Genomic DNA, 16,754 nt, shown 5'->3' on the forward strand with positions numbered 1-16,754 from the left:
GGGTAACTTTATAAAATCTTAAATAGAAACCCAATTTGTTATTGCAAATTTGGATTGCTTACGTAAAAGTAAGCAACTCTTATTTGACACTTTTTAGAATTGTGGATAGATGGCGCTATAATCGGAAAAAACGATTTTTTCGTGATACCATTCATAGGTAATAAATTATAGAAACGGTCTATCTCGAGAAATACACTTCCAAATAAAAAACCAAAAAATACGTCTTTTATATTTTTTAAGAACCTATCGAATAACATAAAACACGACCCTCCATTCCACCCCCTGGAGGTGGGGTGGGGTGGGGTTAACTTTAAAATCTTAAATAGAAACCCAATTTGTTATTGCAAATTTGGATTGCTTACGTAAAAGTAAGTAACTCTTATTCAAGACATTTTTTAGAATTGTGGATAGATGGTGCTATAATCGGAAAAAACGATTTTCTTGTGATACCATAGGTAAGTTGTAGAAACGGTCTAATATCTCGAGAAATACACTTCCAAATAAAAAACCAAAAAATACGTCTTTTATATTTTTTAAGAACCTATCGAATAACATAAAACACGACCCTCCATTCCACCCCCTGGATGTGGGGTGGGGGTGGGGTTAACTTTAAAATCTTAAATAGAAACCCAATTTGTTATTGCAAATTTGGATTGCTTAAGTAAAAGTAAGCAACTCTTATTCGACACTTTTTAGAATTGTGGATAGATGGCGCTATAATCGGAAAAAACGATTTTTTCGTGATACCATAGGTAAATTATAGAAACGGTCTAATATCTCGAGAAATACACTTCCAAATAAAAAACCAAAAAATACGTCTTTTATATTTTTTAAGAACCTATCGAATAACATAAAACACGACCGTCCATTCCACCCCCTGGAGGTGGGGTGGGGTGTAACTTTAAAATCTTAAATAGGATCCCCCATTTTTTATTGCAGATTTGGATTCCTTACGTAAAAATAAGTAACTTTTATTCGAGACATTTTTTCGAATTATTAATAGATGGCGCTATAATCGGAAACACTATTTGTTAGCGTCATCTATTAACAATTCTAAAAAATGTTTCGAATAAATATTACTTATTTTTTCATGAGGAATCCAAATCTGCAATAAAACATGGGGATTCTCATTTAAGATTTTAAAGTTAACCCCCACCCCCACCTCCAAGGGGTGGAGTGGAGAGTCGTATTTGATGTTATTCGATAGGTTCTTGAAAAATATTAAATATGTATTTTTTGGTCTTTTATTGGAAGTGTATTTCTCGAGATATTAGACCGTTTCTATAATTTACCTATGGTATCACGATAAATCGTTTTTTCCGATTATAGCGCCATCTATACACAATTCGAAAAAATGTCACGAATAAAAGTTGCTTATTTTTACGTAAGCAATATAAATCTGTAATACCAAAATGGGCGTTTCCGTTTAAGATTTTAAAATTACCCCCACCCCACCTCCAGGGGATGGAGTGAGAGGTCGTCTTTAGTGTCATTCGATAGATTTTTGAAAAATATTAAACGCGTATTTTTCAGTTTTTCGATGCAATCTTCATTTCGCGAATTATTCGATCGTCCCAGGTGACGAGCACCACCCTGGGCACCAGGTACCTCGGAGACCATCGCCGTCATGAAATTTGTGTTCACTGACGTTCAAAACCCCCAAATACAAAAATTGAACTCATTTTCGTCAATATTTCCTGACTTCTAAATTTTTCATTTTCCATCTCTTCGAGATGCACTTTGAAAATGCATTTTCTCATTCACAAAATTTTTGCAAAAAAATTGAATGCAAAAAGTTGCATGACGATTCATCTTACTGCACAACATTCTTAGGTTTTGGGCTTTTTAGTGCTTCGTTGCTTCGTCTATATAGTTTTTCTGTTGTTTAAATTGGCTTTGAGGTTTAGTTTTGTACATCTTTTCTAAAGATATGTTCAAGAGAGTGTGGCTTTGTCCAATTCCTCTATTTACATGCTTCAAAAGAGTTAATGTGTTGCTCTGAATGTTCACTGCAGATAGTCTTGATAATGGTGATTTTTATCACGCATCAGAGTTTTTTTGGAATTGTCATATGCTTCTTTAAAGTCGACAAATAAGTATATTTAAAAATTATTTTAGACGTTAGTCTAAGGAATAATTAAAACTCAGGCTACATTGCAACGAGGAACTATAAGTTGCCTACATTTGGCGAAAACTTGGTGATAAAAATGGAATTATGTTTTCAGTCTGGTGGGATGTAGAGTAACATTATGTTGTTTTATATGCCATTAGAGTGAAAACTTAGTCTTTTGCTAGCAGTTGCCGCATCTATGCCATTTCCTTCGTTGCAATCCGGGGTTTGTTTTGGTTGGATCAGAGAGAGCAGCATATGTGCCTCCTGATGAGAGACTAATAAGTTTCGAAACCGGTAGAGGTGCTTGCTGCACTCTCTGATTGGACTAGAATATGATGCGGCTGTATTTTCGTTTTGCAACGAAATTGAAAATGGTTATTCATTTTTGAAAAATGGAATTGTCCGGGATTTTGTTACTTATTTTCATGAATTTAGTATAATAATGAAGGAAAATAAAGGATAAGGACTCCATTTAATAATATCTGATATGCTAATATTAACAATTTATAAGTACACATATACTACTATATTTACAATATAAATATTTCTAAAATATACATTAATTAATAAAAATAAAAACATGCCCAGTCATTCAGTGGATAAATTGCTGAGAATTTTAAAATATATCAATAAGGGCAGTATCCGCAACAAATTACATTTACAATAATTAAAATAATATATTTTGGTATACACTCACAGGCACTGCCCTTCGCTGGATGTGATGAGGAATGTATATTTTTACTATATAAAAGTCTTAAACAATCTAAATAAAATCACTAATAGTTCGTTATTGAGCTGAGTAATTATTAATTACGTTACTAATGTTTATTCTATCACATCTTGTCGATAAAAACAATGCAGGGGTTGTCAAGATATGACGATTACTATAAATTATACTTGCTAACGCCCTGCAACAATAAAATATATAAAAATTATGCTAAAGAGATTTTCAAGTAAACGAGTCAGTACGTTGTTTTATATTGTCAGGTAACACACTCTGTTTATTCTTACGAGACTTATTCTGCAACTTCTTAGTATTATTAGTACGTGACCAATTTAAAAGTTATACATTAACAAAGACTTAATTTATTATTGAGAATACTAATAACAGCTTGGATCTGAGAATAAAGGTATAAGAGGCGAAAAGTGCAGGTAAAATCAAGAAGTGTGTGTAGACCTTGGCGACTATTGTAATACATTATTTTTAGGATTCTAGGCCATGGTCTGGAATTATTACTATTATCCCAGAAAACGAAGTATTTAAAAATCGAAAAATTACTGGGCGCTATTTTTCAACTGGAATATCTTGGGGAGTCAATGGAAAAGGCGTACCTTGGGGTGACTTCCCCTTAGATATTCCAGTTCAAAAATAGTGCTCAGTAACTTATAGATTTTTCAAGTGCTTTTTCGGCTTCGTTTCCTGGGGTATATTTGCTACCAGTCCAGTGGCGTAGCGTAGTGGGGGCGGCAGGGGCTGCCTGCCACCGACTGCCCGCCATAAATTGAACCATAAATAATAAAAATACACTAAGCATCAAAATTAACGCACCACCTTAAAAACAGAGGTGTAACCAGGATGATCCTAAGGGGGGTTACATCTACTTGTAGGTCTCTGGGGGTATGGAATAATAATGGTGTTAAGCGTATAGAGCTCAAAGTACATCCAAAAGGGGGGGTTATAACCCTCAAAACCACCCCCTGGTTACGCCTATGCTTAAAAGGGACATTTTTGATGTCTCGTATTTGAGATAGAGGTAAGTGTCATTGTATACCGGGTGTAACAATGATAGTGTGTTTTTTCCTCACAGTTTGGAACACCGTGTGGAATATTCTAGCGTATACAAGGTGTTAGTAAATAAGTATGAAAAATTTTAAGGGCTAATTCTACATGAAAAATTAATGCCAGTTTGCTCTATAAACATATGTCTGCAAATGATTAGTTTCGGAGATACGGGGTGTTGAAATTTTTATTTCAAACTGCCAATTTATTTATTTCTCTAAGACCAGTTGAGATATGAAAATGAAATTTGGTGAGTTTTAGGAGGTAGTTATTACGAATTTTATGACATACAATTAAGAATTTTGTATTCATCATTGGCGCGCCTACGGGCAATGGTCTGAATTTTTTTAAAGAAAAAAATAGTACGCCACTGAGATATTTCGAATTAAAAATTATTTTTAAATTTCACCTCTAATTTATGATAAAAAACCTTTCTTACCTTTTTTTTCATATGATGCACCGTTTTTATGCAGAAAAATAAAACATCTTGGCGCATATTTTTCATTTCTTAATACATCATCAAGAACTATCCAATATAGTAATACTAAACTAGAACAATAACAGAAAATATTACTAATACCATTTCAACTAGGTGCAAAGCTACAAGAAATGTTTAAAATGATCTCCTTTACAGGTAACAGAAGAATTTTATATTCATCATTGGCGCGCGTACGGGTAATGGTCTGAATTTTTTGAAGAAAAAAATAGTACGCCACTGAGATATGTCAAACTAAAAATCATTTTTGAATTCCTCGTTCAATTGACGACAAAAAATCTTTCTTGCCTTTTTTTCATATGCGGCGCCGTTTTTATGCAAAAAAATTAAACATCTTAACGTTTACAAAGTATTTGAACCGAGTTTCTATGCATATGGAAACTACCTCAAATACTTGGTAAGCGTTAAGATGTTTTATTTTTTTGTATAAAAACGGCGCCTCGTATGAAAAAAAGGAAAGAAAGATTTTTTGTCGTAAATTGAACAAGGAATTCAAAAATGATTTTTAATTTGACATATCTCACGGGCGTACTATTTTTTTCTTCAAAAAATTCAGACCATTACCCGTACGCGCGCCAATGATGAATATAAAATTCTTCTGTTATCTGTAAAGGAGATCATTTTAAACATTTCTTGCAGCTTTGCACCTAGTTGAAATCTTATTAGTAATATTTTCTGTTATTGTTCTAGTTTAATATTATTATATTGGATAGTTCTTGATGATGTATTAAGAAATGAAAAATTCGCGCCAAGATGTTTTATTTTTCTGAATAAAAACGGTGCATCATATGAAAAAAAGACAAGAAAGGTTTTTTGTCATAAATTAGAGGTGGAATTTAAAAATAATTTTTAATTCGAAATATCTCAGTGGCGTACTATTTTTTTCTTTAAAAAAATTTAGACCATTGCCCGTAGGCGCGCCAATGATGAATACAAAATTCTAAATTGTATGTCAAAAAATTCGTAATAACTACCTCCTAAAACTCACCAAATTTCATTTTCATAGCTCAACTGGTCTTAGAGAAATAAATAAATTGGCAGTTTGGAATAAAAATTTCAACACCCCGTATCTCAGAAACTAAACATTTGCGGACATATGTTTATAGAGCAAACTGGTATTAATTTTTCATGTAGAATTAGCCCTTAAAATTTTTCATTATTATTTACTAACACCCTGTATAAAATATTGAAATTAAAACTCAACTGTAGCCTTAGGCTTTCTTAACATTTTGCTTTTCGATTCATTCGCTTATGTTGGATAATAAAAAAGTTACGTACTTTAACAACTAGCAATGTTATTCATCAATACAGGGTGTTTCTAAATAAGTGCGACAAACTTTAAGGGGTAATTCTGCATGAAAAAATAATGACCGTTTGCTTTATAAACATATGTCCGCAAATGCTTTGTTTCCGAGATACGGGATGTTGCATTTTTTTCTTACAAACTGAGGATTTATTTATTGCTCTAAAACTAGTTGAGATATGCAACTGAAATTTGGTACGTTTTAAGAGGTAGTTATTACGCATTTTTTGACATACAATTAAGAATTTTCCCGTATGCACGCCAATGGTGAATATAAAATTCTTATTTGTATGTCAAAAAATACGCAATAACTACCTCTTAAAACCTCCAAATGTCATTTGCATATCTCAACCGGTTTTAGAGCAATAAATAAATCGTCAGTTTGTAAGAAAAAATTCAACATCCCGTATCTCGGAAACGAAGCATTTGTGGACATATGTTTATAAAGCAAAAGGTCATTATCTTTTCATGCAGAATTACTCCTTAAAGTTTGTCGCACTTATTTAGAAACACCCTGTATTGATGAATAACATGGCTAGTTGTTAAATAACCTAACTTTTTTATTATCTCACATAAGCAAATGAATCGAAAAGAAAAATGTTAAGAAAGCCTAAGGCTACAGTTGAGTTTTAATTTCCATATTTTATATACTCTAGAATATTATACAGGGTGTTCCAAACTTTGAGGAAAAAACACACTATCATTTTTACATCCGGTATACAATGACACTTACCTGTTTAGCAATAATATTATTACAGGGATATTCTTGAAGAATAAAGATATACTAAAAAAATCACTAAAATCGGACAACAGGTTTAGGAAATACGAGACATTAAAAATGTCCCATTTTTAAGGTGGTGCGTTAATTTTGATGCTTAGTGTATTTTGTAAATATTTGAACCATTTTATATTAGGTTTGTTCGTAGAACGATCAGCAACCGTTGCCAACCGTCAGACGCAAGCGCGTTCGTAGTCTACGAACTCGAACTGTTAACTGCGCAGCGCTAACTGTTAACTGCGCATGCGTCTGATGGTTGGCAACGGTTGCTGATCGATTGGATCGTACTACGAACAAACCTATTTTTATCGCAACTACAAATTCGGAGCGATTGAAAGGAGTACGGAATTTTTCATTACATACTTATTTTGTGACGAATTCAGGGAATTAATTTTCTTTGAATGATATTTTGTAGCAACTGGCAACAACGTCTATACTGACTTGTGGGAATTCCTCGTTTATGCCTAACAATCAGCGAGAATGACTTCTATTACATACATCGGCAATTATTTTACTACCCTATACGTTATTCAGTATGTGGAACAAAGAAAACACTTAATTGTTTTAATACGAATTGCAAGAAAAAATTGTTCAACTCTGCAGTCAGGTACAGACAGATCAGCTGAATGCAATGAAACTTTCATTGTATGATAAATTAGGTTTTTGTTCACTGCAAGAAAGTGGATTGTTCAAACATTTAATTGGTTAGAGTTTTTTTAATGCCTTTAATTTTAATTGAATTATTTAGAATTATTGTTATGTTAGTTGGTTTTCTTATAAAAAGAATAAATATTTATTTTGTTATAAGTTAATTGTTTTTTTTTTCGATGCAGCCATTTTCCTTTCTTTGTTTTTTGGACCTGTGTAAACCGGTGCTACATGAAGTGAATGATGCACAAAAACATTTACAAACAAGGGGACTTGACATAAGATTGTGCGCTCAGAAAGTAAATGCTGTGCAGATGATATTGACAGAGAAAAGAGAGGAATGGGCAAATGGCGCTGTAGGTTATGCAAAAAATATGTGTGAAGAACTTGTAATTTCCATAAAACCTCGGAGGCGCATAACAAGAAAGCATATTTTTGATTACGGAACTAGAGACGCTAACTTGTTTTGTGAAAATGACTTGAAGCGAAAGCTGTTTTCTTAGTTGGATAGAGTTAGGGTAACAACAGAACAAGTGGGTCGAGGTAGAGGTGTAGGTCGCGGTGGATGCTACTAGTTAAGTCGCGGTCGATGTCGACAGCACATAACAAGGAGGTCACAGGTCACCTGCGATGTCAGTCGAGCTAGAACCACTATCAATAGTCCAGGGTAATAAGGTTTTTTCCATGACACTTGAACAGCCAGGGTACTGAAGCGTTTTTTCGATAGGTAATATCTTTTCGCTCCGAGCGTTAACAAGCGTTAACAAGTGCTCCAAGTGTCAAAGCAAAATCGACCGACCTGCTCATGGTGGCGGTTTTTTGAAATTTTATCAGGACGCCTTATGTATGTTTAAATGAGACATTTAAAAAAAATGCCGTGTCATGCTAGTGATATTATGTATTAATATAAACAGAAAATAAAAACGCCCTTAATCTGATATAAATTCTTCACTTTCCAATATTGATTATCAGTTTGATTTTGTATACATAACCTCACTATCGCAGTTTATGTCAATAAATCTTTATTAACGAAAAAGAAAATATTTTTGTTGCACTATAAATTACAGTATAAATTAATAACTAATGAATTCTAACAATTGTATTCGGTTATTATCACTACACAATAAAATATTCAAGTTTAACAAAATAATCCCATAAGACTCAATCTTAAAACGTCCTTACAAAATCTGACAGCGTGTCACGTGACTGTAAGTAGAGGGGATACGCACGGAGCCAATAAGAGCAAATTGTAACTATTTCCTGCGTAGGATCTGGCGGCCAATATTTATTTATAAACAATTAAGTGTCAAAAATGGCATTTTTCACTTTTTTTTTTAAATCAGTGGAAAACAGGGAAACTTATGGTTTTTTTAGTACAAATATCTTCGAGATTATGGAAAAAGCTTTAAAATGACATATTACAAAGTTTGATATACTCATTTATTGTTAATATAATTGCGATAAAAAGTCGGAATTGCAAAAAAAAATTATTTTCGCAATAACTGTTGTAAAAATTAGTGTTCAGCTTTGAAATTTTTGTCAAATAAGGGTTCTTTGGTGCTTAATATGTGATAAAAATTTGAAAGCGATTCATTCAATTTTTTAAATTTTATTTAAATTGTTTATCCCAGAGAGCATTTTTTTGCAATAACATAAGTCAGAAGAAAATGACGTTAGAACCATTCCACACCACAAGTGTCAAATGAAAGAGCAGGAGCTATATTTTCAACTTGGTTTAAAAAAAGTGAATAAAAAATGCATTTATTAGTAATAAATAATTATGCAAAAGTATCGTAAATCTTTCCTTATACACTTTTTATTTTGTTATATAAGAAATTATACATATTTATTACAATTTTTTATCAATAATTATATAGATAACATTACTTGGTAGTTCTGCACTTAAAACAGGGTACAAAAGTTAATTTTTTTGGAAAAAGTTATTCAAAAAGTTTATAAAGAAAAATTTACGATACTTTTGCATAATTGTTTATTACTAATAAATGCATTTTTTATTCACTTTTTTAAACCGTGTTGAAAATGTAGCTCATGCTCTTTCATTTGACACCTGTGGAATGGTTCGAAGGTCATTTTTTTCTGACTTATGTTATTGCAAAATAATGCTCTCTGGGATAAACAATTTGAATAAAATTTAAACAATTAAATGAATCGCTTTGAAATTTTTATCACATATTAAGCACCAAAGAACCCTCATTTGACAAAAATTTCAAAGCTGTACACTAATTTTTACAACAGTTATTGAGAAAATCTTTTTTTTGCAATTCCGACCTTTTTTCGCAATTATATTAACAATAAATGAGTATATCAAACTTTGTAATACGTCATTTTAAAGCTTTTTCCATAATCTCGAAGATATTTGTACCAAAAAAATCACAAGTTTCACTGTTTTCCGTTGATTTGAAAAAAAAGGGGAAAATGCCATTTTTTGACAGTTAATTGTTTATAAATAAAAATGGCCGCCAGATCCCACGCAGGAAATAGTTATAATTTGTTCCTATAGGTATTACCTGTCGAAAAAACGCTTCAGTACCCTGGCTGCTGAAGTGTCACGAACAGGGTATATTTTTGTCTTATTACCCTGGCCTACAAGTGAAGTAGTTTAATGAAATTTGAATAACAAAAAAACTGTGCTTTTGCGATGTTGTGTCAGTCAAGTGATGATCGTGACGAAATGTCAGCTGTAAATAATCAGATCTTCGTTCCTTCCTTCATATTTCAAAAATTTACTGAATTTAATTACTTTAAAAATTCAAAAATAAACTGAAAACAAAAAAGGGATTATATAAAAAGTATCAACTCAGATAGCGCAGGTAATGACAACTTGGCTTCGAACGGACCAATCACAGGGAAGCATCCTTGTAGGCCGCGCAGTAGACATCCATGTAAAACAAACTCATTTTATTTTCAAAAGCATCGATGTAAACCTCCTGGATGGCATCGCGCTAAACCTCCACCGCGACTTACTTGCTATGTTCTCTTCCATTCACTACAATGTGTTTGTTTTACATGGATGTCGACATCGACCGCGACCTCCACCTCCACCTCCACCGCGACCCACTTGTTCTGTTCTTACCCTTATTGTAGAAATTCGTGAGCGTTTTCAACAGCTACAGAATTTAACGGATAGTTTGCTTATCTAACGCCGGCTATATTATTACATCCAGACAACACTGAATATAATCTAGACTACGCATCTGACGAAATTGACGAGCAAGATTTCAAGCTGGAATGAGTTCGACTGCGGACTTTCGTTGCTGCTACAGGCAACAAAATTAAATTGATTAATGCAGACACACTTGAATTATTTAAATTTATTGTTAAATCCAAGCTGGAAGATATTCTGCAAAATATTTTAATAATGTTCCTAATATTTTTCACAGTTGCTATATGCAATACCAGATGTGAGAGAAGTTTTTCAAAATTGAACTTGATTAAAAATGATTTAAGATCGACAATGAGTACTCTAAGACTAAATAATTTGGCTATTTTGTCTATTGAGCAAGAGGTGTGTGATGCGATAGACATTGACGGTGCAATAAAAGCCTTTGCTGTTAAAAAAAGTAGACGTATCAATTTTTAATTGAAGACGGAAGTTTTGTTTTTAATTCTAACAAATACTCATATTACTTTTCAATAAAAATAAAAATATAACATTGTAGTACAGTTCTAGTTCTAATTAAAAATTGATTTTATTTAATATTGCCGATCGTCAAGGTGTAGGTACCTAATCTTAAGTGATAGGTACCTAAGTTATATCAATGTACCTAATTGGTTAAAGTAAAAGAATTTTTGTATTAATAAACGTGATTATAAAGCTTAGATTAACCTTTTTATTTAAAATCTAACCTGTATAATTCAAAATAATGATGACTGTTCTCGCCTAAAATTCTCTATAATTAATGTATGTAATGTATAGTATACATTAAATTAAAATACCTAAATAAGAGGGCGGCAAAATTGTCTTCCGCCCCGGGCAGCCGACACTCACGCTACGCCACTGTACCAGTCTCATTGAGAACTGAGATTCACTTCAGATTGATATACTGAACATTTTTTTACACAAATAATATTTTACCTTATAAAAAGTGTGGTTTGTGTTCCTTCTACTAAGAATTTAAAGAACAGCCATGATAGTACGTTATTACATGTATATACAGTCGGAAAAATGAAAGAATACCCATGAACGAACATATAAAACACGCTGCATTTTCCTGTCACCGTGTCACAAAGAAAATTGTCCAGTGCAAGTACATGTAACAATAATTATTACATGTACTTGCGCTGGCCAATTTTTTGTGTGACACGGTGACAGGAAAATACAGCGTGTTTTATATGTTCGTTCATGGGTATTCTTTCATTTTTCCTACTGTATATATATATATATATATATATATATATATATATATATATATATATATATATATATATATATATATATATTGTCACAACAATTCTAAATCATTAATAAAATGTTTGGCTGTATTGGCTGTAGAAATGATCAACCGTAATTACAATTAGACTGTTTCTATTAAAAATACTCGATTTGGTAGCAGGATAATTACGTAGATACAACCATAATTGGCCTTGACGCAAACATTAAGCTGTCTAGTAGTTGTTGTGATAATATAATATTGAAATTCTTGTTTAAAAGAATATTCAATGTATTTTTTATAATTGTCTCTCACTCACTGTCATCGCTGTAAACATTCGATTTAATATTTTTTTCCATTCTTCTAATATTGTCGTAATTTACTACATTGTCTCTATAACGGCTTACTTTTCTTCTCTTAATGCAAAGGTAAATAGCCACAGGAATGCTACACGCTAGCATTATGATGCTGACTATAAACATTCTATAGTACCACTTTTCTGAAAGTACTTCTGAGACGATATGGATGGGATAACAATATGATTCTGTTGATGATGATATCACAAGCTCAGCATCGCTGTAACATTCTAAACAACCAGTGTCTAAAGAGCTTTTGCAGGATTTACATGTGTAATGACAGGGTGTGCAGGTTTGATTTTTAAGGTATCGCTTTATCTCTTCTGGGGTGTCGAAATCTAAAATTGTGTTGTAGAATTTTTCTTGGCAGCTGTTTATACAAAAACCTTTGTATAGCACGTAGTTGGGAGAACAATCTACAAAAAAATAAATTCATCAATTACGTATTATATATGAATAATAATTTATCAACTTATATAGATATCTAAAATAAGATGTAAGACATGTACAGAAGATTAAGACAATGTATAACATTACCACGGTGGTTTTTATAGAAGAAATGTATTAAAGAAGAATCATGTAATCCGTCACCGTTAAAATGCGAAGAAAATACAATAAAAAGAAAAAAATGACGGGAAAGGATATTTTGTCAACAAAATATACAGTGTGATCAACTCCTGTGACAAAGTCCAACTATGGTTACAACAGGTTTTTACTTTTATAACCCTTTTCAATTATACAGGGTGCAGAGCTTGTTACAATTTTCTAAACAACTTTATATTCTTGTAACGACGAAGTGAAACGGATGTTAAATTTAAAATAAAATATAGGGTATTTCATAAAAAAAAACATATCTTTGATGATGTACAGTGTCGGAAGGCGCTGTACTTGCCTCCTATTTTTGTAAATAAATTTTTTGGCATTTCCTATAATAACGGTTATAAGGGACTTTGTTACAGAAGGTGATTACCCTGTATAGGGAGGTCAGAAAGTTTAGAGGTTTTTCAAAATACTAGGACAAGAAAATAAGATTAATGCTCTTTAAATGAAACAGTAATGTTTTCGCTCATGAAGGCATTCATTTGATATTAACTTTTCATTAAGTCAAATGAAGTTTACATCAAATTAATTTGTTGTTATTTTTGTGTTAAATGAATGAATGTTAAAAAGCTGTACCGTGGAAATACGCACATGCATCAAATGAAAGAATTTCGAAATGTGTTTTGGAATTTCATATATTTAAAATATCATTTATGATTTATGCAGTGCACAATACATATAATTTTGTGCAACTAACTGTTGAATTAACCACAAACCATATTTCAAATACTGATATTAAAAGATCATTTAGTATTTTCCTCCCCCTGGCCAATTTTTTACCCCATGTCCGTTACCTTACTACCATACTAGAAATTAAATAAAAGCTTGCATGTCTTAAAAACTGCACTCCAAAACATAATTGTCACATTTTCAAAGTAAATAATTAATTACAATCTATATGACCTGATGTAAGAAAGACTCCAGGGAGAGCGTCGAAAGATTGACTTAGCAAAAAAATCGTGTAACGCGATGTAACTCTGAAATCTGAGTGGGTTTAATAATAATTTTTCTAATATTATTAAACTTAGTTAAGAGCTTTGTAGACAGCAGTGAATGGAAATTATTTTGATAAAACATGCTGACATTATCTAAATATTTGCAGGTTAATTCGTATTGTAAGTATTTCTTTTAAATACACTTATTTTGAGTTTATTATTTTAAAAAATTTAAGAAATTTACTTAGTCCACTAACAAGACGCAATCGCCCGAAAAACGTATACTTATTTTTTATGGTTTGCAGCTTGTGTGAAACTAACTCATGCCTCTAAACTAGGGTTGGGGTAAGGGTAAAAAGAACTAGGGTTGGGGTGTATAAACTTCAACAAGTTTACGTGTCAGAGTTGATATATGCCGATGACCTAGTAATTGTGGCAAAATCAGAAAAAGACTTGCAAGTGAATGTGGATGTTTGGAATGAAGCCTTTAAAGGCCGCGTCTCACCATCAAATAATTTGATCAAACAGTTTGAGCAAACTCCGGAAGTACGTCAAAGTGACGTCACAATTGCAGTTTTTTTGAAATTCTAAAAGTCTGTGCTCTCACTATCAGTCTAGTTTGATCAAATTTTTTGTATTGAGTTGTCTAACTTGTTTGTACTTTATTTAAAATTAAAATTTTTCATTATTATCCACAATGAACACTCAGGATGTGACGTCACTAACTGTCACTTTCAGTTTGCTCAAACCAGTTTGATCAAATTATTTGATGGTGGGACGCGGCCTTAAGAAATTTGGGATGAAAATAAATATTTAAAAAACAGAAGCTTTAGTAATATCGGAAACTCAAGAAAATATAAATGTAAAGCTGAATAATGAGACCATTACACAAGTAGAGGACTTTAAGAATCTAGGATCAACAATGAATGGACAAGGAAATATAGAACCAGAAATAAACAGCAGGGTAATGAGTGCAACAAAATTATACTATGCACTAAATAAAAGTTTTATTAGGAAGAAAAAAGTAAGCCTGAAAACAAAAATGAAAGTATTTCAAACTGTATACGAGCCGGTGCTACTCTACGGTAGTGAAACGTGGACAGTGAACGACAACATCCGTAGTAAAATTCAAGCATGCGAAATGCGATATTTACGTGCGGTATCCGGGGTGACCCGACGTGATCGTATAAGAAATGAAGACATACGTGAAAGGTGCGGTATTGGAAGGACATTAGACATACTTGAAACGAAACAGTTATCGTGGTTCGCACATAAATATGGCAAGAATGAGTGAAGGTAGAACTGTAAAGAGGGTATGGAAAGCGGCATCTGACAACAAACGACGAAGAGGCACGCCAGCAAGAACGTGGAACGCAAATATTGGAAAAGCTTGCGTAAAAAGAAATATTGGGTGGAGAGAAGCAGAAAGACTAGCTACTGACCGAAAGGCATGGAGACGTCTGATTTCTCCACTTACCTCGACACCGTAAGGTACAAGAGGACGGCTTAAGTAAGTATTTTAAAAAATTTAAGAAATTTATTTAGTCCACTAACAAGACGCAATCTCAAGCAAAAACGTATACTTATTTTTTATAGTTTGCAGCTTGTGTGAAACTAACTCATGCCTTTAAATTTTGAGTCAAAGTAACTTCTTTTAGTTTTTTAAGTTCATCTGTCTGCCTATTTGGTGCAAAGATATAACAGATGATATTCAGTGTTATTTTGAATGAACTTTTAAAGAGTCATTACAAGTCAGTCGGACACAGAACCTTTTTCTGGCACTGGAAGATTATGCTCTCATTTAAATAATAATTAATTTCACTACAACACTAAAACAAAAAGAAAAATTAAAACGGACATTCATATATTTAATGGCAGCTGATAATAAATATGATAATAAGTGTAGGAGGGGAAGATTTTTTAGAGGAAAACATCGGAAGCAGGTAGAATTTTGCAACAATATAACAAAAATGTCTATCAAATACGTTTTGTTGCGCAGTTCTTAGTATAAAATACACTAAGCATCAAAACTAACGCACCACCTTAAAAATTGGACATTTTTGATGTCTTGTATTTCCTAAACCTGTTGTCCGATTTTAGTGATTTTTTTAATATGTTATAGCTTTATTCTTCAAAAATATCGATGTAATAATATTGTTACTAAACAGATAAGTGTCATTGTATACCGGTTGTAACAATGATACTGTGTGTATTTCTCAAAGTTTGGAACACCCTGTGGGATATTCTGGCGTATATAAAATATTGAAATTAAAACTCAACTATAGCCTTAGGCTTTCTTAACATTATGCTTTTTGATTCATTCGCTTATGTTCGATAATAAAAAATTTAGGTACTTTAACAACTAGCAACGTTCTTCTAAATAAGTGCGACAAACTTTAAGGAGTAATTCTGCATGAAAAAATAATGACCGTTTGCTTTATAAACATATGTCCGCAAATGCTTCGTTTCCGAGATGCGGGATTTGAATTTTTTCTTACAAACTGACGATTTATTTATTGCTGTAAAACCGGTTGAGATATGCAAATAAAATTTGGTAGGTTTTAAGAGGTAGTTATTGCGCATTTTTTGGCGTACAAATTAGAATTTTCTATTCACCATTGGCGTGCATACGAGTAATGTGACAGGGTAATATGACCGGTATGCACACCAATGGTTAATATAAAATTCTTAAAACCTACTAAATTTTATTTGCATATCTCAACCGGTTTTAGAGCAATAAATAAATCGTCAGTTGGTAAGAAAAAATTCCAACATCCCGTATCTCGGAAACGAAGCATTTGCGGACATATGTTTATAAAGCAAATGGTCATTATTTTTTCATGCAGAAATACTCCTTAAAGTTTGTCGCACTTATTTAGAAACACACTGTATTGATGAATAACATGGCTAGTTGTTAAAGTACCTAACTTTTTTATTATCCCACATAAGTGAATGAATCGAAATGCAAAATGTTAAGAAAGCCTAAGGCTACAGTTTAGTTTTAATTTCAATATCTTATATACGCTAGAATATTCTACAGGGTGTTCCAAACTTTGAGGAAAAAACACACTATCATTGTTACACCCGGTATACAATGACACTTACCTGTTCAGCAATAATATTCTTACATCGATATTCTTGAAGAATAAAGCTATAATATACTAAAAAAATCACCCAAATCGGACAACAGGTTTAGGAAATACGGGACATTAAAAATGTTCCATTTTTAAGGTGGCGCGTTAATTTTGATGCTTAGTGTATGATCAAAAAATAAAAAAAAACATCAAATAAAACCACAAATCTGACAACAATTTTACCACAACAATCATGCAGAAAAAATTCGGCAAAAACTTA

The 16,754-nt window shown here is 32.4% G+C and overlaps 1 protein-coding gene across 5 annotated transcripts in view; it reads right to left on the reverse strand.

Annotated features, from left to right (window-relative positions):
- Positions 1 to 2,566: 2,566 nt before the first annotated feature.
- LOC126893266 (furin-like protease 1) overlaps positions 2,567 to 16,754 on the reverse strand; it is a 412,563-nt gene continuing 398,375 nt past the window's right edge. For 4 of the 5 annotated variants that reach the window (XM_050663278.1, XM_050663277.1, XM_050663274.1 and 1 more), the window contains exon 10: positions 2,567 to 12,281. In XM_050663278.1, coding sequence (XP_050519235.1) covers positions 11,821 to 12,281 — 461 coding nt within the window. In that variant the 3' untranslated portion in view covers positions 2,567 to 11,820. The remainder of the gene's footprint in view (positions 12,282 to 16,754) is intronic. The other variant, XM_050663275.1, reaches the window with a different exon arrangement.

Source organism: Diabrotica virgifera, chromosome 10, assembly GCF_917563875.1.
Source record: "Diabrotica virgifera virgifera chromosome 10, PGI_DIABVI_V3a".
NCBI lineage: Eukaryota > Metazoa > Arthropoda > Insecta > Coleoptera > Chrysomelidae > Diabrotica > Diabrotica virgifera.